This window comes from Rhopilema esculentum, chromosome 16 (assembly GCF_057945365.1).
Source record: "Rhopilema esculentum isolate cy_ngs chromosome 16, ASM5794536v1, whole genome shotgun sequence".
Classification (NCBI taxonomy): Eukaryota; Metazoa; Cnidaria; class Scyphozoa; order Rhizostomeae; family Rhizostomatidae; genus Rhopilema; species Rhopilema esculentum.
The window spans coordinates 15,290,683-15,316,296 of NC_142830.1; the positions used below are offsets into that span (position 1 = coordinate 15,290,683).

The 25,614-nt window shown below is 38.8% G+C and overlaps 1 protein-coding gene across 2 annotated transcripts in view; it reads right to left on the reverse strand.

The window, feature by feature from the left end:
- LOC135682019 (polycystin-1-like protein 1) overlaps nucleotides 1-25,614 on the reverse strand; it is a 58,963-nt gene that overhangs the window by 26,701 nt on the left and 6,648 nt on the right. The window contains exons 3-23 of one of the 2 annotated variants that reach the window (XM_065196718.2): nucleotides 25,129-25,224; nucleotides 22,965-23,959; nucleotides 21,995-22,178; nucleotides 21,476-21,563; nucleotides 21,137-21,288; nucleotides 20,833-20,965; nucleotides 20,290-20,376; nucleotides 19,708-19,845; nucleotides 19,283-19,467; nucleotides 18,409-18,633; nucleotides 16,664-18,126; nucleotides 16,300-16,411; nucleotides 15,830-15,937; nucleotides 15,232-15,331; nucleotides 3,554-3,610; nucleotides 2,980-3,119; nucleotides 2,350-2,428; nucleotides 1,655-1,888; nucleotides 1,195-1,305; nucleotides 713-867; nucleotides 21-109 (exon numbers count right to left, since the gene is read on the reverse strand). In XM_065196718.2, the coding sequence (XP_065052790.2) occupies nucleotides 21-109; nucleotides 713-867; nucleotides 1,195-1,305; nucleotides 1,655-1,888; nucleotides 2,350-2,428; nucleotides 2,980-3,119; nucleotides 3,554-3,610; nucleotides 15,232-15,331; nucleotides 15,830-15,937; nucleotides 16,300-16,411; nucleotides 16,664-18,126; nucleotides 18,409-18,633; nucleotides 19,283-19,467; nucleotides 19,708-19,845; nucleotides 20,290-20,376; nucleotides 20,833-20,965; nucleotides 21,137-21,288; nucleotides 21,476-21,563; nucleotides 21,995-22,178; nucleotides 22,965-23,959; nucleotides 25,129-25,224 (4,931 nt within the window). Of the gene's footprint in view, nucleotides 1-20; nucleotides 110-712; nucleotides 868-1,194; nucleotides 1,306-1,654; nucleotides 1,889-2,349; nucleotides 2,435-2,979; nucleotides 3,120-3,553; nucleotides 3,611-15,231; nucleotides 15,332-15,829; nucleotides 15,938-16,299; nucleotides 16,412-16,663; nucleotides 18,127-18,408; nucleotides 18,634-19,282; nucleotides 19,468-19,707; nucleotides 19,846-20,289; nucleotides 20,377-20,832; nucleotides 20,966-21,136; nucleotides 21,289-21,475; nucleotides 21,564-21,994; nucleotides 22,179-22,964; nucleotides 23,960-25,128; nucleotides 25,225-25,614 lie in introns of both variants that reach the window. The other variant, XM_065196717.2, reaches the window with a different exon arrangement.

Below are 25,614 nucleotides of genomic sequence, written 5' to 3' on the forward strand. Positions count from 1 at the left end.
GTACAGCATAAAGCACTTACCCACGTTAGAAGCGAGGTGCAAAGATGCAGCGTTGTGGAAGAACTCGAGGCTTCTGTTGTACAGCCTTTCAGTTGGCTTCTCATTAAAACTGCAATTCAATTTTATGCGTTACAAGAAGGCTCCAGAGCAGATATCAGTTAGAGATCATTGGCACGTTTAAAAAATTTGATCATATTCAACGCAAACTCAGATTTGCAAACAGTTGTTGATCTTCCTCCAAACCTGTAATCTACGGTCTCACCCGTCCTCGTTTCAATCCAATGATAAATTACTGAATAATCCGCTAAGCAGTACTTTGTATACACGCAATTGGGGTTCGTGCTGTGATACGCTTCTGCTCTGGCGCAGCATTAACGCTCTTACCAAGTTTTTCAGGAATCAATTTTCCTGATTCACACCAAGACCTCCTTATAGAAATTTTGTATTTCATCATACTGACCGTGCAAACCTCATTTATCAGCTTTGATTTTCTTAAGTATACCCTCATCATTACCATGAAGTTTACATGATTCTTAACGGTTCCAGCCTAGTGGCGATTTTTGTCATCATTAAAAGAACCAGAATAAAATATAAAATATTTTTTGTTTCAACAAGTTCAGTGTTTTGTTCCTCACTTTTGCCGAAACCTTTCGCCAAACAAGATTTGTAGGTTTGTAGGATTTCTACGTCATTTTGTAAACTTTAAAGTTACCTTACAACTGCTTTTATGGCAACGAGATCACTGTCCCTCCCTTCTTTCTTTTCTTCTATTCTGATGAACGTCCTTGATTTTTTGGACTTTGTCAAATTGAATTCATGAATATTCATCTTTGCCATTGCTATTGTGTGTTCTCCTGTTTCCCTTAACTGTAAAGAAAGCGATTTAGGGATAAAATCTTTTTAACATGTAACCAATAAATAATATTAACTAAGAAAATTTCAAAATCCATCCAGAAGCTTAGATATTTAGTAACTTGAAAGTAATGATACCCAAACACATCACACATGCCGACCTGCAGTGTTATGTTCACCATCACATACAAGTTTAAAAGATGCTACCCTGGCCCTTTTGTTCGTCATACTATGTATAGTAATGATTGTTCTGTTAATATTTCCATTGCCTGCTTTAATTCGCCACTGAAAAACTCTTTTGAATATTTTAATAAAGAAATAATCGCAACTAGCTACACTTGCCAGAGAATGCCGGACTGGAAGTTTAACAATAACGGGTTCAGTTAAATTTGATACTTTGATTGGTGCGCCAGATGCATTCTTGAAGTCAAGACTTGCCACTTTTGTGCCAATCTGCAACGAGAACACGTTTTAACGTAAATATATTTTTTACTTAAGAATACAATAATTAAAAGGTGGCATAGAAAGCAATAAATTTATTTGCATGCATAAGTTGCTCTTATTTCACCACAGCTAGACTATTCTGCCGGCAGAAAAACAGAAACACATCTAAATCGAAAAACCCACTGCCGTCTTTCCAAATTATTGAAGAACTTTAAGGAACATAACAGAGAAGCTTGCTTACTTCTATAACTGTCAATCTGGAAAGCCAGATGTTTGAGAAGAAATTGTATCAAGCCTTCTTTTTACTAAATACGCGCGGTAAGAATCGTACGGTAATAAACTATTGATTGTAACCAACCTTGTACTCTTTTGCTGCCCATACAAATGGATTATTTTCGTAAACACTCATTCTTGAATAGATATTGCCAATGTCCCTTGTTTCATTCACTATCAGCCTTCCCAATTCTGCAGGCAACGTGAAAGAGCAACCGTTGTTCGAAAGAGTTCCATTAACGCCCCTTTGGTGAATTTTCAAGATCGTGGTGATGAAGTCACCCTTGAGAACAGTCATTGGTGCGACGCGTCGTAGCGCCTGAAAGGAGTAGAAGCTGTGTTACTGCGTGAATTTTGCAGCTTCGACATTCGGAGCCTCGACAAGGAGCAAAGACCGCAATTTAGAAGCATGTACTTGAAAACTGCAATATTTTCTAAGAAATATCTACTAATTCATCCGAAAGCCTACAATGCCTACAATGAAAACTTCCCAAAAGATCGCATACGACAGGAAGTTTCTTGCCTTGGTCACTATGAAAGCTAAAGGACTTTTTAAATGCAACTGAAATAATAATATTTGATAATGACTTCAGTCACGAGGTATCATTGCAAGCTGTGTCACAACAAGCATTCTATTTTTTGGTAGGAATGTTACACTTAGTACGCTTTACCTACTCGTCTTTGGAAAGTCAGCTATGCCTTGTACACCATTGGTTAATAGTTTTTATTCAACACATAAGTAGTCTTACTATCTTATAATGAAATATAAAAAAGGGACACCTTGACTACGCTGTCATGAATGCGCATTGTCTCTTTCACCAGTAGTCCAGTGTAGGATAACTTTGATACCTGCTTTCTCCTGCGACTTAAATGTGATTCATTACTTATTACACTAATTACTTGTCCAATTACTTATCAAATAGCATGAAAATTGCTAAGAGGAAATGATTAGAAGTAAAAACTTTCAATGGAAGTCGCTAAAATGACAGTTACTAATACTAGTCTAGATGTTACTATCATTACAAACTTTGAAAGCAAAATTACTGGAAATAACGAAATGCGAGATTAAATGTGAAAATGCAAAATGAATATCACTGTTTGGAAGACGAGGCCTTTAAAAGTAATTTATTAGAAAGCACTGAATGAAAATTACTAACAGAATTATCACATTGAAATGTGAACTGTTCAAAATGAAAGGACTTGCGTAAAAATCAGTTGAATGGGCATCAAAAAGGGAAAAAATGTTGAAAAGAAATTATTAGCAGTGAAAGCCTTACAAAAAATTCACTTCAACAAAAAACTAAATTGAAAATTGTGAGCTTTAATCTATAAATTCGGTTTCAATAGCACATGGCTTTAACAATCTCCTAAATTTTGAAAAAGGTTTCAGGAAAACAGAGCTAAGAATACCTCATTGACGACAAAATGCTTGACACAACTATGAAAATATCCTCTGCGATGTCTCTGGGAAGAACTTTGTTGAATTCCTCATAAAATGATACAATTTTGCTGCTTGCTTTGTTAGAAAATTCCACCGATCTTGAAGAAACCTTGAAAATGAATGAGATATTAAAATAAAACTATAAGAAATGAATAAGATATTAAAATAAATATAGCGATCTTTATACGGTTCAAATCAGTCTCGACCACCGATTTTTCTTTGGTGACAATCGTGTTCCATCCCTATCAGACGAGTTCCACCCCAAGCGCGCGATTGTGCACACGTTTGGTCACGTAAATTACAGCCAACTCTGCCTTGAACGAAAGTCGCATGGAAAAAAATCAAAGACAGAAAAAAAATCATATTTTGACAAAAACTGTTTAAAAACTGACGCTATTTGAACAATGTTCTAGTGTTGGAAATTTTGATCATGGATACAACAAGATATTTAGCTGCATTTGCCATAACATATCCTAAAAACGAATCAAAGGAAACAAGAATATGTGTTTGAAAAAAAAAAATCAAAACTAGACGATCAGTTACCTCTGATGGTTTATACATCAATGCTCTAATCATCCTACTTTGCTGCAAAGCATACGCCTACAACAAAACATGGTTTATTCGATAAAAATACGTACTATCTGAACTGCCACGGTTTGTAGAATACTCAAAAATTTATTAATCAAAAATTGTCATAAAGAATAGAGCAGAAGGTGGCGAATATTTAAGCGGCTGAGAGTTGACATGAATGCGAACAATTAATGTCAACGCAAAGCCAGCCCTTGTGAATCCAAGAAAGAAAAGGGAAAAACAGAAACTATTGAATGCAAACTCAGATGTCTGCCATGTTCTGAATGCGAACAATTAATGTCAACGCAAAGCCAGCCCTTGTGAATCCAAGAAAGAAAAGGGAAAAACAGAAACTATTGAATGCAAACTCAGATGTCTGCCATGTTCTGAATGCGAACAATTAATGTCAACGCAAAGCCAGCCCTTGTGAATCCAAGAAAGAAAAGGGAAAAACAGAAACTATTGAATGCAAACTCAGATGTCTGCCATGTTCTGAATGCGAACAATTAATGTCAACGCAAAGCCAGCCCTTGTGAATCCAAGAAAGAAAAGGGAAAAACAGAAACTATTGAATGCAAACTCAGATGTCTGCCATGTTCTGAATGCGAACAATTAATGTCAACGCAAAGCCAGCCCTTGTGAATCCAAGAAAGAAAAGGGAAAAACAGAAACTATTGAATGCAAACTCAGATGTCTGCCATGTTCTGAATGCGAACAATTAATGTCAACGCAAAGCCAGCCCTTGTGAATCCAAGAAAGAAAAGGGAAAAACAGAAACTATTGAATGCAAACTCAGATGTCTGCCATGTTCTGAATGCGAACAATTAATGTCAACGCAAAGCCAGCCCTTGTGAATCCAAGAAAGAAAAGGGAAAAACAGAAACTATTGAATGCAAACTCAGATGTCTGCCATGTTCTGAATGCGAACAATTAATGTCAACGCAAAGCCAGCCCTTGTGAATCCAAGAAAGAAAAGGGAAAAACAGAAACTATTGAATGCAAACTCAGATGTCTGCCATGTTCTGAATGCGAACAATTAATGTCAACGCAAAGCCAGCCCTTGTGAATCCAAGAAAGAAAAGGGAAAAACAGAAACTATTGAATGCAAACTCAGATGTCTGCCATGTTCTGAATGCGAACAATTAATGTCAACGCAAAGCCAGCCCTTGTGAATCCAAGAAAGAAAAGGGAAAAACAGAAACTATTGAATGCAAACTCAGATGTCTGCCATGTTCTGAATGCGAACAATTAATGTCAACGCAAAGCCAGCCCTTGTGAATCCAAGAAAGAAAAGGGAAAAACAGAAACTATTGAATGCAAACTCAGATGTCTGCCATGTTCTGAATGCGAACAATTAATGTCAACGCAAAGCCAGCCCTTGTGAATCCAAGAAAGAAAAGGGAAAAACAGAAACTATTGAATGCAAACTCAGATGTCTGCCATGTTCTGAATGCGAACAATTAATGTCAACGCAAAGCCAGCCCTTGTGAATCCAAGAAAGAAAAGGGAAAAACAGAAACTATTGAATGCAAACTCAGATGTCTGCCATGTTCTGAATGCGAACAATTAATGTCAACGCAAAGCCAGCCCTTGTGAATCCAAGAAAGAAAAGGGAAAAACAGAAACTATTGAATGCAAACTCAGATGTCTGCCATGTTCTGAATGCGAACAATTAATGTCAACGCAAAGCCAGCCCTTGTGAATCCAAGAAAGAAAAGGGAAAAACAGAAACTATTGAATGCAAACTCAGATGTCTGCCATGTTCTGAATGCGAACAATTAATGTCAACGCAAAGCCAGCCCTTGTGAATCCAAGAAAGAAAAGGGAAAAACAGAAACTATTGAATGCAAACTCAGATGTCTGCCATGTTCTGAATGCGAACAATTAATGTCAACGCAAAGCCAGCCCTTGTGAATCCAAGAAAGAAAAGGGAAAAACAGAAACTATTGAATGCAAACTCAGATGTCTGCCATGTTCTGAATGCGAACAATTAATGTCAACGCAAAGCCAGCCCTTGTGAATCCAAGAAAGAAAAGGGAAAAACAGAAACTATTGAATGCAAACTCAGATGTCTGCCATGTTCTGAATGCGAACAATTAATGTCAACGCAAAGCCAGCCCTTGTGAATCCAAGAAAGAAAAGGGAAAAACAGAAACTATTGAATGCAAACTCAGATGTCTGCCATGTTCTGAATGCGAACAATTAATGTCAACGCAAAGCCAGCCCTTGTGAATCCAAGAAAGAAAAGGGAAAAACAGAAACTATTGAATGCAAACTCAGATGTCTGCCATGTTCTGAATGCGAACAATTAATGTCAACGCAAAGCCAGCCCTTGTGAATCCAAGAAAGAAAAGGGAAAAACAGAAACTATTGAATGCAAACTCAGATGTCTGCCATGTTCTGAATGCGAACAATTAATGTCAACGCAAAGCCAGCCCTTGTGAATCCAAGAAAGAAAAGGGAAAAACAGAAACTATTGAATGCAAACTCAGATGTCTGCCATGTTCTGAATGCGAACAATTAATGTCAACGCAAAGCCAGCCCTTGTGAATCCAAGAAAGAAAAGGGAAAAACAGAAACTATTGAATGCAAACTCAGATGTCTGCCATGTTCTGAATGCGAACAATTAATGTCAACGCAAAGCCAGCCCTTGTGAATCCAAGAAAGAAAAGGGAAAAACAGAAACTATTGAATGCAAACTCAGATGTCTGCCATGTTCTGAATGCGAACAATTAATGTCAACGCAAAGCCAGCCCTTGTGAATCCAAGAAAGAAAAGGGAAAAACAGAAACTATTGAATGCAAACTCAGATGTCTGCCATGTTCTGAATGCGAACAATTAATGTCAACGCAAAGCCAGCCCTTGTGAATCCAAGAAAGAAAAGGGAAAAACAGAAACTATTGAATGCAAACTCAGATGTCTGCCATGTTCTGAATGCGAACAATTAATGTCAACGCAAAGCCAGCCCTTGTGAATCCAAGAAAGAAAAGGGAAAAACAGAAACTATTGAATGCAAACTCAGATGTCTGCCATGTTCTGAATGCGAACAATTAATGTCAACGCAAAGCCAGCCCTTGTGAATCCAAGAAAGAAAAGGGAAAAACAGAAACTATTGAATGCAAACTCAGATGTCTGCCATGTTCTGAATGCGAACAATTAATGTCAACGCAAAGCCAGCCCTTGTGAATCCAAGAAAGAAAAGGGAAAAACAGAAACTATTGAATGCAAACTCAGATGTCTGCCATGTTCTGAATGCGAACAATTAATGTCAACGCAAAGCCAGCCCTTGTGAATCCAAGAAAGAAAAGGGAAAAACAGAAACTATTGAATGCAAACTCAGATGTCTGCCATGTTCTGAATGCGAACAATTAATGTCAACGCAAAGCCAGCCCTTGTGAATCCAAGAAAGAAAAGGGAAAAACAGAAACTATTGAATGCAAACTCAGATGTCTGCCATGTTCTGAATGCGAACAATTAATGTCAACGCAAAGCCAGCCCTTGTGAATCCAAGAAAGAAAAGGGAAAAACAGAAACTATTGAATGCAAACTCGGATGTCTGCCATGTTCTGAATGCGAACAATTAATGTCAACGCAAAGCCAGCCCTTGTGAATCCAAGAAAGAAAAGGGAAAAACAGAAACTATTGAATGCAAACTCAGATGTCTGCCATGTTCTGAATGCGAACAATTAATGTCAACGCAAAGCCAGCCCTTGTGAATCCAAGAAAGAAAAGGGAAAAACAGAAACTATTGAATGCAAACTCGGATGTCTGCCATGTTCTGAATGCGAACAATTAATGTCAACGCAAAGCCAGCCCTTGTGAATCCAAGAAAGAAAAGGGAAAAACAGAAACTATTGAATGCAAACTCAGATGTCTGCCATGTTCTGAATGCGAACAATTAATGTCAACGCAAAGCCAGCCCTTGTGAATCCAAGAAAGAAAAGGGAAAAACAGAAACTATTGAATGCAAACTCAGATGTCTGCCATGTTCTGAATGCGAACAATTAATGTCAACGCAAAGCCAGCCCTTGTGAATCCAAGAAAGAAAAGGGAAAAACAGAAACTATTGAATGCAAACTCAGATGTCTGCCATGTTCTGAATGCGAACAATTAATGTCAACGCAAAGCCAGCCCTTGTGAATCCAAGAAAGAAAAGGGAAAAACAGAAACTATTGAATGCAAACTCAGATGTCTGCCATGTTCTGAATGCGAACAATTAATGTCAACGCAAAGCCAGCCCTTGTGAATCCAAGAAAGAAAAGGGAAAAACAGAAACTATTGAATGCAAACTCAGATGTCTGCCATGTTCTGAATGCGAACAATTAATGTCAACGCAAAGCCAGCCCTTGTGAATCCAAGAAAGAAAAGGGAAAAACAGAAACTATTGAATGCAAACTCAGATGTCTGCCATGTTCTGAATGCGAACAATTAATGTCAACGCAAAGCCAGCCCTTGTGAATCCAAGAAAGAAAAGGGAAAAACAGAAACTATTGAATGCAAACTCAGATGTCTGCCATGTTCTGAATGCGAACAATTAATGTCAACGCAAAGCCAGCCCTTGTGAATCCAAGAAAGAAAAGGGAAAAACAGAAACTATTGAATGCAAACTCAGATGTCTGCCATGTTCTGAATGCGAACAATTAATGTCAACGCAAAGCCAGCCCTTGTGAATCCAAGAAAGAAAAGGGAAAAACAGAAACTATTGAATGCAAACTCAGATGTCTGCCATGTTCTGAATGCGAACAATTAATGTCAACGCAAAGCCAGCCCTTGTGAATCCAAGAAAGAAAAGGGAAAAACAGAAACTATTGAATGCAAACTCAGATGTCTGCCATGTTCTGAATGCGAACAATTAATGTCAACGCAAAGCCAGCCCTTGTGAATCCAAGAAAGAAAAGGGAAAAACAGAAACTATTGAATGCAAACTCAGATGTCTGCCATGTTCTGAATGCGAACAATTAATGTCAACGCAAAGCCAGCCCTTGTGAATCCAAGAAAGAAAAGGGAAAAACAGAAACTATTGAATGCAAACTCAGATGTCTGCCATGTTCTGAATGCGAACAATTAATGTCAACGCAAAGCCAGCCCTTGTGAATCCAAGAAAGAAAAGGGAAAAACAGAAACTATTGAATGCAAACTCAGATGTCTGCCATGTTCTGAATGCGAACAATTAATGTCAACGCAAAGCCAGCCCTTGTGAATCCAAGAAAGAAAAGGGAAAAACAGAAACTATTGAATGCAAACTCAGATGTCTGCCATGTTCTGAATGCGAACAATTAATGTCAACGCAAAGCCAGCCCTTGTGAATCCAAGAAAGAAAAGGGAAAAACAGAAACTATTGAATGCAAACTCAGATGTCTGCCATGTTCTGAATGCGAACAATTAATGTCAACGCAAAGCCAGCCCTTGTGAATCCAAGAAAGAAAAGGGAAAAACAGAAACTATTGAATGCAAACTCAGATGTCTGCCATGTTCTGAATGCGAACAATTAATGTCAACGCAAAGCCAGCCCTTGTGAATCCAAGAAAGAAAAGGGAAAAACAGAAACTATTGAATGCAAACTCAGATGTCTGCCATGTTCTGAATGCGAACAATTAATGTCAACGCAAAGCCAGCCCTTGTGAATCCAAGAAAGAAAAGGGAAAAACAGAAACTATTGAATGCAAACTCAGATGTCTGCCATGTTCTGAATGCGAACAATTAATGTCAACGCAAAGCCAGCCCTTGTGAATCCAAGAAAGAAAAGGGAAAAACAGAAACTATTGAATGCAAACTCAGATGTCTGCCATGTTCTGAATGCGAACAATTAATGTCAACGCAAAGCCAGCCCTTGTGAATCCAAGAAAGAAAAGGGAAAAACAGAAACTATTGAATGCAAACTCAGATGTCTGCCATGTTCTGAATGCGAACAATTAATGTCAACGCAAAGCCAGCCCTTGTGAATCCAAGAAAGAAAAGGGAAAAACAGAAACTATTGAATGCAAACTCAGATGTCTGCCATGTTCTGAATGCGAACAATTAATGTCAACGCAAAGCCAGCCCTTGTGAATCCAAGAAAGAAAAGGGAAAAACAGAAACTATTGAATGCAAACTCAGATGTCTGCCATGTTCTGAATGTGACACAATTAATGTCAACGCAAAGCCAGCCCTTGTGAATCCAAGAAAGAAAAGGGAAAAACAGAAACTATTGAATGCAAACTCAGATGTCTGCCATGTTCTGAATGTGACACAATTAATGTCAACGCAAAGCCAGCCCTTGTGAATCCAAGAAAGAAAAGGGAAAAACAGAAACTATTGAATGCAAACTCAGATGTCTGCCATGTTCTGAATGCGAACAATTAATGTCAACGCAAAGCCAGCCCTTGTGAATCCAAGAAAGAAAAGGGAAAAACAGAAACTATTGAATGCAAACTCAGATGTCTGCCATGTTCTGAATGCGAACAATTAATGTCAACGCAAAGCCAGCCCTTGTGAATCCAAGAAAGAAAAGGGAAAAACAGAAACTATTGAATGCAAACTCAGATGTCTGCCATGTTCTGAATGCGAACAATTAATGTCAACGCAAAGCCAGCCCTTGTGAATCCAAGAAAGAAAAGGGAAAAACAGAAACTATTGAATGCAAACTCAGATGTCTGCCATGTTCTGAATGCGAACAATTAATGTCAACGCAAAGCCAGCCCTTGTGAATCCAAGAAAGAAAAGGGAAAAACAGAAACTATTGAATGCAAACTCAGATGTCTGCCATGTTCTGAATGCGAACAATTAATGTCAACGCAAAGCCAGCCCTTGTGAATCCAAGAAAGAAAAGGGAAAAACAGAAACTATTGAATGCAAACTCAGATGTCTGCCATGTTCTGAATGCGAACAATTAATGTCAACGCAAAGCCAGCCCTTGTGAATCCAAGAAAGAAAAGGGAAAAACAGAAACTATTGAATGCAAACTCAGATGTCTGCCATGTTCTGAATGCGAACAATTAATGTCAACGCAAAGCCAGCCCTTGTGAATCCAAGAAAGAAAAGGGAAAAACAGAAACTATTGAATGCAAACTCAGATGTCTGCCATGTTCTGAATGCGAACAATTAATGTCAACGCAAAGCCAGCCCTTGTGAATCCAAGAAAGAAAAGGGAAAAACAGAAACTATTGAATGCAAACTCAGATGTCTGCCATGTTCTGAATGCGAACAATTAATGTCAACGCAAAGCCAGCCCTTGTGAATCCAAGAAAGAAAAGGGAAAAACAGAAACTATTGAATGCAAACTCAGATGTCTGCCATGTTCTGAATGCGAACAATTAATGTCAACGCAAAGCCAGCCCTTGTGAATCCAAGAAAGAAAAGGGAAAAACAGAAACTATTGAATGCAAACTCAGATGTCTGCCATGTTCTGAATGCGAACAATTAATGTCAACGCAAAGCCAGCCCTTGTGAATCCAAGAAAGAAAAGGGAAAAACAGAAACTATTGAATGCAAACTCAGATGTCTGCCATGTTCTGAATGCGAACAATTAATGTCAACGCAAAGCCAGCCCTTGTGAATCCAAGAAAGAAAAGGGAAAAACAGAAACTATTGAATGCAAACTCAGATGTCTGCCATGTTCTGAATGCGAACAATTAATGTCAACGCAAAGCCAGCCCTTGTGAATCCAAGAAAGAAAAGGGAAAAACAGAAACTATTGAATGCAAACTCAGATGTCTGCCATGTTCTGAATGCGAACAATTAATGTCAACGCAAAGCCAGCCCTTGTGAATCCAAGAAAGAAAAGGGAAAAACAGAAACTATTGAATGCAAACTCAGATGTCTGCCATGTTCTGAATGCGAACAATTAATGTCAACGCAAAGCCAGCCCTTGTGAATCCAAGAAAGAAAAGGGAAAAACAGAAACTATTGAATGCAAACTCAGATGTCTGCCATGTTCTGAATGCGAACAATTAATGTCAACGCAAAGCCAGCCCTTGTGAATCCAAGAAAGAAAAGGGAAAAACAGAAACTATTGAATGCAAACTCAGATGTCTGCCATGTTCTGAATGCGAACAATTAATGTCAACGCAAAGCCAGCCCTTGTGAATCCAAGAAAGAAAAGGGAAAAACAGAAACTATTGAATGCAAACTCAGATGTCTGCCATGTTCTGAATGCGAACAATTAATGTCAACGCAAAGCCAGCCCTTGTGAATCCAAGAAAGAAAAGGGAAAAACAGAAACTATTGAATGCAAACTCGGATGTCTGCCATGTTCTGAATGCGAACAATTAATGTCAACGCAAAGCCAGCCCTTGTGAATCCAAGAAAGAAAAGGGAAAAACAGAAACTATTGAATGCAAACTCAGATGTCTGCCATGTTCTGAATGCGAACAATTAATGTCAACGCAAAGCCAGCCCTTGTGAATCCAAGAAAGAAAAGGGAAAAACAGAAACTATTGAATGCAAACTCAGATGTCTGCCATGTTCTGAATGCGAACAATTAATGTCAACGCAAAGCCAGCCCTTGTGAATCCAAGAAAGAAAAGGGAAAAACAGAAACTATTGAATGCAAACTCGGATGTCTGCCATGTTCTGAATGCGAACAATTAATGTCAACGCAAAGCCAGCCCTTGTGAATCCAAGAAAGAAAAGGGAAAAACAGAAACTATTGAATGCAAACTCAGATGTCTGCCATGTTCTGAATGCGAACAATTAATGTCAACGCAAAGCCAGCCCTTGTGAATCCAAGAAAGAAAAGGGAAAAACAGAAACTATTGAATGCAAACTCAGATGTCTGCCATGTTCTGAATGCGAACAATTAATGTCAACGCAAAGCCAGCCCTTGTGAATCCAAGAAAGAAAAGGGAAAAACAGAAACTATTGAATGCAAACTCAGATGTCTGCCATGTTCTGAATGCGAACAATTAATGTCAACGCAAAGCCAGCCCTTGTGAATCCAAGAAAGAAAAGGGAAAAACAGAAACTATTGAATGCAAACTCAGATGTCTGCCATGTTCTGAATGCGAACAATTAATGTCAACGCAAAGCCAGCCCTTGTGAATCCAAGAAAGAAAAGGGAAAAACAGAAACTATTGAATGCAAACTCAGATGTCTGCCATGTTCTGAATGCGAACAATTAATGTCAACGCAAAGCCAGCCCTTGTGAATCCAAGAAAGAAAAGGGAAAAACAGAAACTATTGAATGCAAACTCAGATGTCTGCCATGTTCTGAATGCGAACAATTAATGTCAACGCAAAGCCAGCCCTTGTGAATCCAAGAAAGAAAAGGGAAAAACAGAAACTATTGAATGCAAACTCAGATGTCTGCCATGTTCTGAATGCGAACAATTAATGTCAACGCAAAGCCAGCCCTTGTGAATCCAAGAAAGAAAAGGGAAAAACAGAAACTATTGAATGCAAACTCAGATGTCTGCCATGTTCTGAATGCGAACAATTAATGTCAACGCAAAGCCAGCCCTTGTGAATCCAAGAAAGAAAAGGGAAAAACAGAAACTATTGAATGCAAACTCAGATGTCTGCCATGTTCTGAATGCGAACAATTAATGTCAACGCAAAGCCAGCCCTTGTGAATCCAAGAAAGAAAAGGGAAAAACAGAAACTATTGAATGCAAACTCAGATGTCTGCCATGTTCTGAATGCGAACAATTAATGTCAACGCAAAGCCAGCCCTTGTGAATCCAAGAAAGAAAAGGGAAAAACAGAAACTATTGAATGCAAACTCAGATGTCTGCCATGTTCTGAATGTGACACAATTAATGTCAACGCAAAGCCAGCCCTTGTGAATCCAAGAAAGAAAAGGGAAAAACAGAAACTATTGAATGCAAACTCAGATGTCTGCCATGTTCTGAATGCGAACAATTAATGTCAACGCAAAGCCAGCCCTTGTGAATCCAAGAAAGAAAAGGGAAAAACAGAAACTATTGAATGCAAACTCAGATGTCTGCCATGTTCTGAATGCGAACAATTAATGTCAACGCAAAGCCAGCCCTTGTGAATCCAAGAAAGAAAAGGGAAAAACAGAAACTATTGAATGCAAACTCAGATGTCTGCCATGTTCTGAATGCGAACAATTAATGTCAACGCAAAGCCAGCCCTTGTGAATCCAAGAAAGAAAAGGGAAAAACAGAAACTATTGAATGCAAACTCAGATGTCTGCCATGTTCTGAATGCGAACAATTAATGTCAACGCAAAGCCAGCCCTTGTGAATCCAAGAAAGAAAAGGGAAAAACAGAAACTATTGAATGCAAACTCAGATGTCTGCCATGTTCTGAATGCGAACAATTAATGTCAACGCAAAGCCAGCCCTTGTGAATCCAAGAAAGAAAAGGGAAAAACAGAAACTATTGAATGCAAACTCAGATGTCTGCCATGTTCTGAATGCGAACAATTAATGTCAACGCAAAGCCAGCCCTTGTGAATCCAAGAAAGAAAAGGGAAAAACAGAAACTATTGAATGCAAACTCAGATGTCTGCCATGTTCTGAATGCGAACAATTAATGTCAACGCAAAGCCAGCCCTTGTGAATCCAAGAAAGAAAAGGGAAAAACAGAAACTATTGAATGCAAACTCAGATGTCTGCCATGTTCTGAATGCGAACAATTAATGTCAACGCAAAGCCAGCCCTTGTGAATCCAAGAAAGAAAAGGGAAAAACAGAAACTATTGAATGCAAACTCAGATGTCTGCCATGTTCTGAATGCGAACAATTAATGTCAACGCAAAGCCAGCCCTTGTGAATCCAAGAAAGAAAAGGGAAAAACAGAAACTATTGAATGCAAACTCAGATGTCTGCCATGTTCTGAATGCGAACAATTAATGTCAACGCAAAGCCAGCCCTTGTGAATCCAAGAAAGAAAAGGGAAAAACAGAAACTATTGAATGCAAACTCAGATGTCTGCCATGTTCTGAATGCGAACAATTAATGTCAACGCAAAGCCAGCCCTTGTGAATCCAAGAAAGAAAAGGGAAAAACAGAAACTATTGAATGCAAACTCAGATGTCTGCCATGTTCTGAATGCGAACAATTAATGTCAACGCAAAGCCAGCCCTTGTGAATCCAAGAAAGAAAAGGGAAAAACAGAAACTATTGAATGCAAACTCAGATGTCTGCCATGTTCTGAATGCGAACAATTAATGTCAACGCAAAGCCAGCCCTTGTGAATCCAAGAAAGAAAAGGGAAAAACAGAAACTATTGAATGCAAACTCAGATGTCTGCCATGTTCTGAATGCGAACAATTAATGTCAACGCAAAGCCAGCCCTTGTGAATCCAAGAAAGAAAAGGGAAAAACAGAAACTATTGAATGCAAACTCAGATGTCTGCCATGTTCTGAATGCGAACAATTAATGTCAACGCAAAGCCAGCCCTTGTGAATCCAAGAAAGAAAAGGGAAAAACAGAAACTATTGAATGCAAACTCAGATGTCTGCCATGTTCTGAATGCGAACAATTAATGTCAACGCAAAGCCAGCCCTTGTGAATCCAAGAAAGAAAAGGGAAAAACAGAAACTATTGAATGCAAACTCAGATGTCTGCCATGTTCTGAATGTGACACAATTAATGTCAACGCAAAGCCAGCCCTTGTGAATCCAAGAAAGAAAAGGGAAAAACAGAAACTATTGAATGCAAACTCAGATGTCTGCCATGTTCTGAATGTGACACAATTAAGGTTACCTCTGTTTGAACAGGAAACTTGCTCAAACTCTCTAACAGCCTCCTTCGCACTTGCAGGCGTAGTTTGTGCTTGGTGCTTCCAGGCATAACAGATAACAACCTACGTGGACATTAAAGTATCAGAAATGCTTATGTTTATAATAACTGCCAAAATTATTTAATCACTAAGAGGGCTTGAGTCTAATTTCCATTTTCCTCATCAGGTTTTCTGAATAAAAACTACTTGTGCTGTGCTCACGCTAAAAATGTTGCTGGTTTAGCTATACATCATACAAGATACTGAAACAAAAATATACGACATTCCTGCTACTTCAATCTATAGTTTTTTCAGTTGGAAATGCTAGGGAAAGGCTAAAAAATCTATAGCTAAGCCCTCATAAGGAAAAGGGAGGAGGGTTTGGAAGAGAGGGGGGAAAGATCAAGGCTGTTTTTAAGGTACACCATAAAAGTAACAATGGTGGAACGGAGTGCTCAAATTGGACCCTGGAAGTTGGAGTTACTGTTCCGAGAAACTTGGCACAGATTGAAGATCGACAAATAGAAATTCTTTACAAGCAAACATATAAAACTATTTTAGAAAATAACCAGGATATCTTGCCTGTTGATAGAGTTAATTGCAGTGGTAATGAAGATCGAGGCGGAAACTTCATCCAATAGATCTTCGTATACTTTCAATGGCGAATCATTGCCAATACTCTGATTGTATCTGAAAAAGAAAACATCATCAATAAAATATTTATCCATAAAGATAACTTAAGAGTGAATCTTGTCTACTTAAATTTGCAGATATCTATTCAAGCAGAAAGGTTCGTGTCCGTGCTCCCAACCTCTGTGAATCCTTGAATGCTGTTGAGATAGACGTTGAATCAAACTTCCAAATCAAAGTTTTTACAATCGAAATTAAGTAAAACTATACGACAAAAACGCTATATAAACTCTGCAGTAAGCTCGAGTATTGTCTCCGAAATTAATTTGTGATTCTTTTAATTCAAACGGATTAACTTTCATACAGAAGCGAAACAAATTAAGAAAAGATTAATAAGTAGAGCAGCAAAAGGAACTACTTACAAATATTCTTCAATAGAGTTGAGTGTATTTTCCAACGGCATCACCGTAACTTGAATTGGGCACAATTTGGTCTTAACACCTTCGGCATCTTCAGCAGAGATTTCTAATTCAACTAAGAAACAAAAACAGTTGAATGCAACTTTAATAATCATCCTAAACGAGTTAAAGTGTTGCATGGTAGGACAGAGGCATAAAGTCTGCATAGAGTCAGATATCACATATTAAGCAATTTATCAAGATGTCGCAGCAACGCTTTCAATTCTGATTACAAGATCAGATACAAAACGGAAGGCCAGAAATGGTATTGCACGTGGAAAAATAAAGACGCGTAAAGAATCTCAATTGAAATTACCCATAGACTTACTTATGTTGTCATTCGATTTTTCACCAGCGGGCAGTGTAAAGTTCAATGTCTCTTTCAAACCATAATATAACCATGTAGGTCTTTGTTGGGAATGTACCTTGTATTGCACAAAAAACTTAAGGGGATGGTGCTTGTCTTTCCAATGCTGACAATGTAGAGTAAACGTGGTTTTCGCTTCCACGCCAGTTTGTGGTGTAACGTGACATGAACCAAGAAAAGGTCCAGTGTTCGTTAAGAAGTAAGACTTTGCTTCTCCTGCAATCCGTTCATGTGCGCCACTTTGCCACACTGCTATAAACTCAACCATATACAGCTGTCCTGGTACTAGGGAACCTTTTGTCAAAATCAACTGCTGTAACCTTGAATGTGTATCGACTTCAGTAGGGTGCATGATTTCACGTATAGTATTGAGTTTTCCCTCCAGTTGCTCCTCTAGGCTTTTGGAAATCAGGTCCCCACTCGTGCCAGTGGTCTTGTCACCATTTTCTGTAGAATTTGTTCCACCAGTTTTGTTCTGGTTTGCCTTCGCTCCCTCCCCGTAGCCGCCGGAGCAGCCACCAACAGTGCCACTTCCTGAACCAGCGCCCCTTCCTCCAGCCACGCCAACAGAGCCTTCACATCCGCGCCCAGATCCTAGTGAATTTGGTCTACCAGAGCCAGTTCCACCTCCAGTGTTGCCACGTCCCGAGCCAGAAGCCTGTGGGAATCCTGATCCTCCACTATTGGAGGTATCATCATCACTTTGAACAGCGCCAGTCCCCGATGAATATGCCAGTCCTGACCTTGGATTCGATGGAAAATTTCCACCTGGCATCGGGCCACCCTGGCCACTTGCAGAACTTTGAAAAGTGACGTTGTTTCTGTCTGTGTTTCTCTTAACTCTTTTTGTAAACCTGGACGCGGCAGGCACCTCGTTATTATCTTTCAAAAACAAATCATCCGTTACAATGTCGTTATCGCTATCAAAATCAAAGTCATCCCAGTTCTCTGTGTGTCCTTGGTCACTTTTTCTTAAAGTTCCTTGCTTTGTCATGATATTCAACTCCTCTAACACCTCCCTGCGTTTTCTAGATATTCTCACAAGAGAAGTAGAATTTATCCTTATGTTATTCAGATCCATTTCACAAATAAGTCTCTGAAAATCCGCTCCTTGCGTCTTTTCCGTTGGTTTCGTTGTTATTGCTTTGGTAACGGTTGTGAGAGGCGTGCTGCTTGTTGTTGGAATTGTTGCTGTTGTTGTGGAATTCGTCTCGTTCAAGTTTCCTTGGCTGTCCCATGCTTTTCCATCGGCTGGAATACACTTGCCGAACAGTCGAAGAAAAACCTTTACTTTTGGAGCCATATATACCTTCCACTTAAAGGCAACAGATGTGTTTTCGCAATCACTGCAGATGCCTGTGAAAGTGATTTGGTTGTGTGGGTTTACATCTGGGTTGTGGCACTCGGGACACTCTATCAGAAGTCTGAAAGAAATCACGCTTTCCTTAGTTTGCTGCTTAAAATCGAAATCGAAATTCAGTAGTTTAATATTTTCGCTGTAATAGAGAAAACAGAATAAACAAAAGATCAATGGAGGGAGCAAACCATAACACCAAGTTTAGGCAGGAATTTGTGCAAGAGGATATGCAATAGTTTGATAATAAAAAGGCAAAATATGGAGACGATCATTAACGATAGAGAGTTAGGTCCTGGTAACAAATTTCTAGTTGACATTTTCAAATGTAACTCAAAAGTCAGTGACATACCTATGCATTTCGCCATTTTCTACTTTCACAAACTGAAAAGCTGTAGCACTCTTGTGGTTATCGTTGCTAGCAGTTACCATAAACGCAAATAATGAAGCGGATGTTTTGAGCATTTTTGGCAAAAACTCGAAGACTGGTCTCGTCCAATTTAACTGTGAAGTTACGTTCGGTTTGAAACAAGGTTCGTGTCGATTGCCGATGATGCTTCGACAGTTCCACAAAAACCTAAAAATTTGAGATTCAGTACAGATACAAAATATGATCATTTATGCAAAGGAAGGTACCAATCATGTAAATAAACTGTTCATGAAGCACTTCCTAACACCCATCAAAGATCAACCACGAACGAAACTACTATCTGAAGTTGCTTGTTCTATGTTTCTGTCCGTAACTTGTATGTCAAGGTTCAGTCATCAAGTGGAGGTCAAAATGAACGCATTCGAGGCTAGCAAATTTAAGCTATTTTCTTTACAAAATTTGAGGTTGGTTAGAAAGAGCTCTGGGCTACTCAATATCTGTTGCAGCTACGAGTTTACCAGATCCACTGAAGCAATATCTATTTTTATGCAATTATAAGCATTGTTAATGCAGGTAATTTTAAAAGCATTTGAGAGCTCAAAATGGGGTATTTAAGAAACTCAACTTTTAGATTATAGATTTGATTGTTTAGCCTATAGAAAGGGGTGCAGGAAAACAAAAGCTGTCTGTATATTGCAAATATTTTCAGTTCTTTGGAGCAACCTTGACATCATCTTTTTCTGTATATTAGCCTAAACTTAACCCTTAAATTAGACATCCATTAGTATTTTCTCTTCAAGATTGTGCTTGCTGGATATGACTCCAAAATCATTTTCCTCATTCAAAAAAGTCATACCTCAGTGGCTCACGCTCGTTATCGTCGGGGTCGAAAGAGTCAGAAGCATCTAAAGTGACATTTTCATGGCTCTTTCTCCCAATGGATACAACATCTCCACCACGAATGACAGCGCGCATTTCTGTTGGCAGAACGTTAATTCTTTTGCTGATTTTTGTAAACACTACGGTTCCTTTCATCTCTACCTACAGAGAAACGAATGCATAGCAATCAGAAGGGTGACAATTAGTAGGGTCACAAAAGAACTGCGATATGGCTAGATATGAAACGTTGAGTGGCGTAATTTGCTACGCAGACAAGAGCATGCACAACGCAAAAATTTGTGTAGATATGACTGCACTGTGTACACATGAGATACACAGCGTCAGAAGCTGCGTCACCGACATCTCTAACAAAAGATTTGTATGTAAAATGTGAAAATATACCACTAGTTGCACGAGATAGGTTCCTGGATTTAGAGTATTTGGAGGCAAAACCAAAGATCTTTGGCTCAATGTTGAAGACAGTGTGCCTAAATGTCGAGCAAGTTTTTCTTCCTTCTTCCCATTCTGCATGCTGAATACCTGAGTGTAATTAGTTAACAGTGTTACCAAGTGCATTCATTGTTTATTGAACAGGCAAAACAAATGATAACTGTAATACAAACAAAAAGTCTTTACAATTTCTTTGGAAGCATACTGTGTTTGGGCATCACACAAATCAATACTAAGACCTGACTTTTTATAGCTAAGACAATTTTGATTCTCCCTGTCATTAGGGGTAGATGAACATTTCCCTCGACTGAGTCAGTTCGTGATAGAAATCACTGCATCTAACGTAATCTTAATTTGCGTAGAATTTAGAATTGCAATCATGAATACAGTGAGTGAGTACTTTTAATGAGACAGTTTATTCGTTGAATTAGAGTTCATAGTAAATGGAGTAGTCCATGTAAAATTTTGCCTTATTTGAACCAAAACATTTGATTCATGAGAGTTTCCACAAAACAAGACTAATCAGTTGCATACCGTCCATCTGTAAAGTGCTATGCTGGAAACTGAACAGCTGACATTTACATCAACATCGATTCTTAGTTCCTGTGCTTTCCTCGTAGTCTGGTATGAAATAAGACAGAAAATGAGCAAATCATCGAAAACGTGCAACTGATTCTAAAATACCGCACTCACTTGGGTTTGGCAGAAAATTCTACAGGGTTCCACCACAGCCGATTCGTTCAAGATCCTTTGAAATGACACGGCATTGAAAACTGGAAATGGGAAAGAACTACTCCACTAGACATATTCAACAATATTTCTATCAAACTACCAGATCCTGATTCGGCAACCGAACTGACAGAATCATTTGGCTATTCATATCGATTTCAAATTTCATAGAAATCTTTGTTAGGAAAACAGCTATGCGGCATCTGCATTGCACATAAGCAAAAATGCAAGAGAGCCGAGGGAGCGCAAGACTGGAGTTGGGATTTTTTGCAGGAAATTGCTTGCAGGAAACAACTTAGATGCTATAAACAGGGGGTTACCAAGCAAAAGTACGTGCATATTGCTAACCTCTTCTAATGGTAGCCTCGAGAAGGACACTTCCGGTTTTTGGCAACGGTATCGCAGAACAAATACGGCAATACTGTCTTCCTTTGAACTGACAGGATTGGCTACTTTCAACTTGACTGTGAAATTCCCCATTCTGCAAGAATGATGAAATATCAAAAACACAATCTAGCATACGCCTTTAAAACTAAAAATGCAAACGTTTTCCTATAATTTGCTGCAGAAATCTTTGTGTTTCTCATATAGCTTCTAGTTTTAGTGTTATGGTTAATAAATATCAAATATAAGAGAATCAACAAAGCGTTACCTCTTGTATTTATGCTGAACAGTGCCGTTAGCAGTGGATAACGTTACATTATCACCAAAGTCCCAGCTGTATGTCATATTTGTTCCATCTGCAACAGATGCACTGAATTCTGTTGTTTCTCCAAATTTGAAAGGTTTATATCGTATTTCCACCTAAGATAAATTGTCCACTCAATATAGGTGCTCCTCGTTTACTTTAGTGAAGCTACTACAAACAAAATCACTTTCGGCAATTCACAGTCAAGTTTTTTGGAAGAACTCGCCTTGAAGCAACTAGTTTTGGATTTGTAAATCCGTGCAGTTGTAAAAAACATTGCTTCTGAACGTAAAAGAGTCTTACCTTGGTTATTTCTTCATAAACACTAACGGTGACGTAGTTGGAATAGATCTTGCTAAGAAAGTTTCCTGCTTGAACTCTTACTTCAAACCTGCCAAAAAAGCAATTATGAATATGACAAATTGCTTTGTGTTCAAATGCGAGCGACATGCTCACCCAGAATATATACTTAAAACATAGTGATAGCAGCCACAGCTACCTTCGGCCTGCATTAATTGGATAAAGCTACTACCTTCAGCCTGCATTTTTTGCTATAGGCTGCACCCTTAAAACAACTATTACAATCTTACTATGGGAAATCATGTTGAATGTAAAAATCCTAACATGGCTGCTAATCTAAAGCGGAAGAAACAATAACATGTTTTTGTGAAAGTTTCAAGGACAGTTGGTGGGTTTTGAAGGCGTTTAGGTGATTTAAAATTGTGAATTAAAAAGTTCTTTTCAGCAGGGGAAAGCACATAATTCCCCTCCTACATTAGAATATGATAAAGAAAGAAGAACCTTAGAATTAAGCAAAACTACCTTCCGGCTTGCTTGTATTTGTAAACAAGGTTTGGAATGGTTCCTTGCACAACCTGACCGTCCCCGAGAATCCATGTATACTGAAGAGAACTGTCGAATAGCACTTGATCTGTAGTCACAGTAGACGTGAAAATGACGGCTGCATTCACTGTCACTTGACTCACTGTTGTTTGAAGTGTAACACCTGAAAGTAAGATGGTAAAGATTATTGACTTCAAGATTTCAGACAAAAATAGGGCGGGTCGCAATGCATTTTGGTAGTTGTGGCAAAGCTGGTAACGCGTAGTTCACAGTAATCTTTTTGTGTCGATCTTTCACTTAATATAAAATGGAAAACTTTTGACAACTCTGCAGAACAGACTCTAGTTTTCTTCAAACGTAAAGTGTGATTGCTATGATAGCGGAGGTGGCGAGAAAAACTGTACCATCACTTATTGCTTGGCCTAGCACAAGCAGTGATATCAAAAAGGCCAATGCAGAAAGGTTGTCAAATGAAAGGAGTTGGGCTGTGAATCTGAAGCATTTCTACACGCCAAACCGATCAGTACATTGAAGCGAAATATCGATTTAAGCAAAGAACACTTCGAAAATGCACCATCCATTAAATCGCAACTATCAGAATGTATTACGTGTTTAAAAAAAAGCACCAAGAATCGTTGTTAGGCCTCCTAAATCCTATTTTTCTCTATTTTTTTCAAAACATAATCAATTCTTTAGAAAAACTGACCCATATAAAACCGAGTAGTACAAAACAGAACTTATGACAATGCTAACAGCAATTTTGGGACTTTACTTGATGCAAGTTTTCCAAAAATTATCTTATGGGAGAAAAGTGCCTTTCACTGATCATATCGCAAAGCTTCTCGGGATGTTCTCTAAAAGCTAAATTATCTGCCTCCAGCTCGCTGCGCCTCTGTGGCTAAATAGAGTTTCAAATACAGTTTCCCGTGAAAGGTATATTATGACTTACTGATGATGTCTGGTTCAATGTAAATGTTCTGGCCAGTGCAGTCAGCTTCACTGACATTATTGAACGCGGAAACTTTGAGGCGGTACTGCGGACTGTAATTGGGAAATGTCACATTGATAAAGGGTACCGTTGTGGTCTCTTGTCTGTTGCTAGGGTGCGTCCAGTGAAAATGGGCAAAAGTAAATGTACCAAATGTCTGCAGGTGTACCCTCGTCATTTTGCCAGCTGCGACGAATTTTGTCGTTATACTACACCCCTCAATCTTGCCATCGACCGTTATTTTGTCTAAAAAAATCAGCTCCTTTCTGCTCACGTGATTTACAGCAGTGATGTTAAGAGAGAAGGAGCCTTTCTCATTATACAAATGGGTCTTCCTCGTCAGAGCTAGGCAAGAACAGTTTTTCATAGTGCTCTGGTAATTTCGTTCAACCTCGGCTGCATTTAAAGTGTCACCAAAATTAAAGTGCAAGTTTGCAAAACTTCCAGCATTTACAATGACGTCGACATGAAAATAGCTGGTCCGCATAATCGCGTACTTTCCTTTGTCCGTATGCTTACCGCCATGAATGTTGACGACTTCCAACACGTGAATACCTTCAACTGCAAGGACGGAGGCGCATTCGGCAACCCAGATGTATCCGTTCGATACATTCACACAAACTTTAAACATCCCGTATGAAGCAAACGTAAAGTTTAGTCCATCTGTGAATCGAAGTCTGGTCACCCTTTTACGCACTGACTTTACCATCAAATCATCCACTGTCCAGGTGGCACTCACAACGTTAGCTGCTGCATGATCTGAACTTGAAAAATTGCTTTTTGATACATTAGTTGAATTAGTCAGCCATGCATTAGAGACAAAGTGCGAAGAGTTTCTTGTCGCGGCAAGCTCTGGCCCCGTTAGTGAATGATTGAAAATTATGGGAACAGTGGTATGGAAAATACTGACTATTTCTCCGTGGCCACCGCATTTCAGATGTGACAACTTCGTGCAGCTGAAATAAAAGACTGGCTTTAAACTTAATGTCCCTTCCATTTCACAGCTAAATTACAAACTTAAAGAAGTGAGCACTTAAAAACATACAAGGACCTGAAACCTGACATAACGTGATCAAACAGTCTCACACCACCCAGGCCATGTTCAGCAACTGCAAATTAACTTCAATCAATTTTGCACTAGCACACTAAAGATTATGAGCAAAAGTTGTTGAGGAAAAATAATAAGTAATAATTCTGAATGTATAAAGTCTAACAGAAAAATGGGATGATATTCATAATGAGCTATCGAGAAATTAAACATTTAATTAATTCAGCTCACGCACCTTATGATTTCATTTGCAACAGGGGCCTAGGCACGTGGTACTATTGTATTTATGGACATTATTTTGTGTTTAGAGAATTGCAAAAGAGGCACTTTTCACCATGTTGCTAGCTCATTATGAAAATGCTCAGGATCAAATGTTGCTGGAAATAAATGAGAGGGTGTTTGCCCCTGGCTCTCCGGTTCCAACGTCACTAGTTTGAATCATGCGCAAATGGCGTTCATGCATTCTGACTTATAAACAAACATAGAAAGACAACGTTTCTAATCCGATACTAGGAAGCATCAAAACAAACATGAAACACGTCCAGCATTGATCGTCTTTCAGTTCATAACACAGCATTTGCTTGTGCCCACGTAATCTTTTTATACCCAAGCTTGAAAGTCTGCCAAGTTGCTTTTGGTTGATAAAAAAAGTCACGTCTAAAGGCCTTGACTGGCCAAAAGGCAGCCACCTCCGCACCACAAAGTCTGACACGAGTCCGAGAGCAAGGTGATAATGAGGTATGAATTAACCTCTAGGACTCAGAATAACTGAAAATGATATCACAATATTCACAGAGTGATGTCATTTATGTCATGTACACAAACAAGGAGCAAGAGGGGTAAACACAGTACCTAACCAGGCTTGCCTAATGTCTTAATGAAATAATCACAAAGTGAAAATGAAAAATTCATCCTCAACGAGTGTTTATTTATTAACCTAGAGTTTATACCTCTACCAATATACAATTCCATTTTCTAATTTTGAATGACATTGTTTCTTGAAATAAAAACAAGCGATAAAAATGGCTCCCCCACAGGTTTCTGAAATGGTTGGTTTCGCAAGACTTGACAGCCTACCTTACATTGCACCGCGCCTCGTCGACTTTCTGGTAACTGCGAAGGTCCCCCAGACAGATGCATAGTGAGTCACCTTGCACAGCAGCATACTTTGCGCTATTGGAAATTTGAAAATCGGTTAGTACACAAAATAGTTGCTAATAGTATAAGGGGATAATGCATCATATGTTAGGCTGTTTGTAACGGTCTGTTCTTGTTAAATGACTTCGTCAATTTTGAGTAAGCATTCCATTGAAAATTATTGTTTCCTAATCCAAGACCAACTCCACATGGTAAGTAAAGGCTAATGAAAAAAAAACAGGTAAGGGACCAGGGCCGCAGAGAGAATTTCTGGGCCCTGGGTAAAAACGAAAGAAAAAAGCAAGGCACACCGGAGGCGACCCTTTTAAGGGGTGCGAGGAAAATTTTTGAGACGATGGTTGCTAAAATTGCGGCTATTTTAGTTGCTGAAATTGCGACTGTGGCTATTACTCCTTTAGTCTTCTC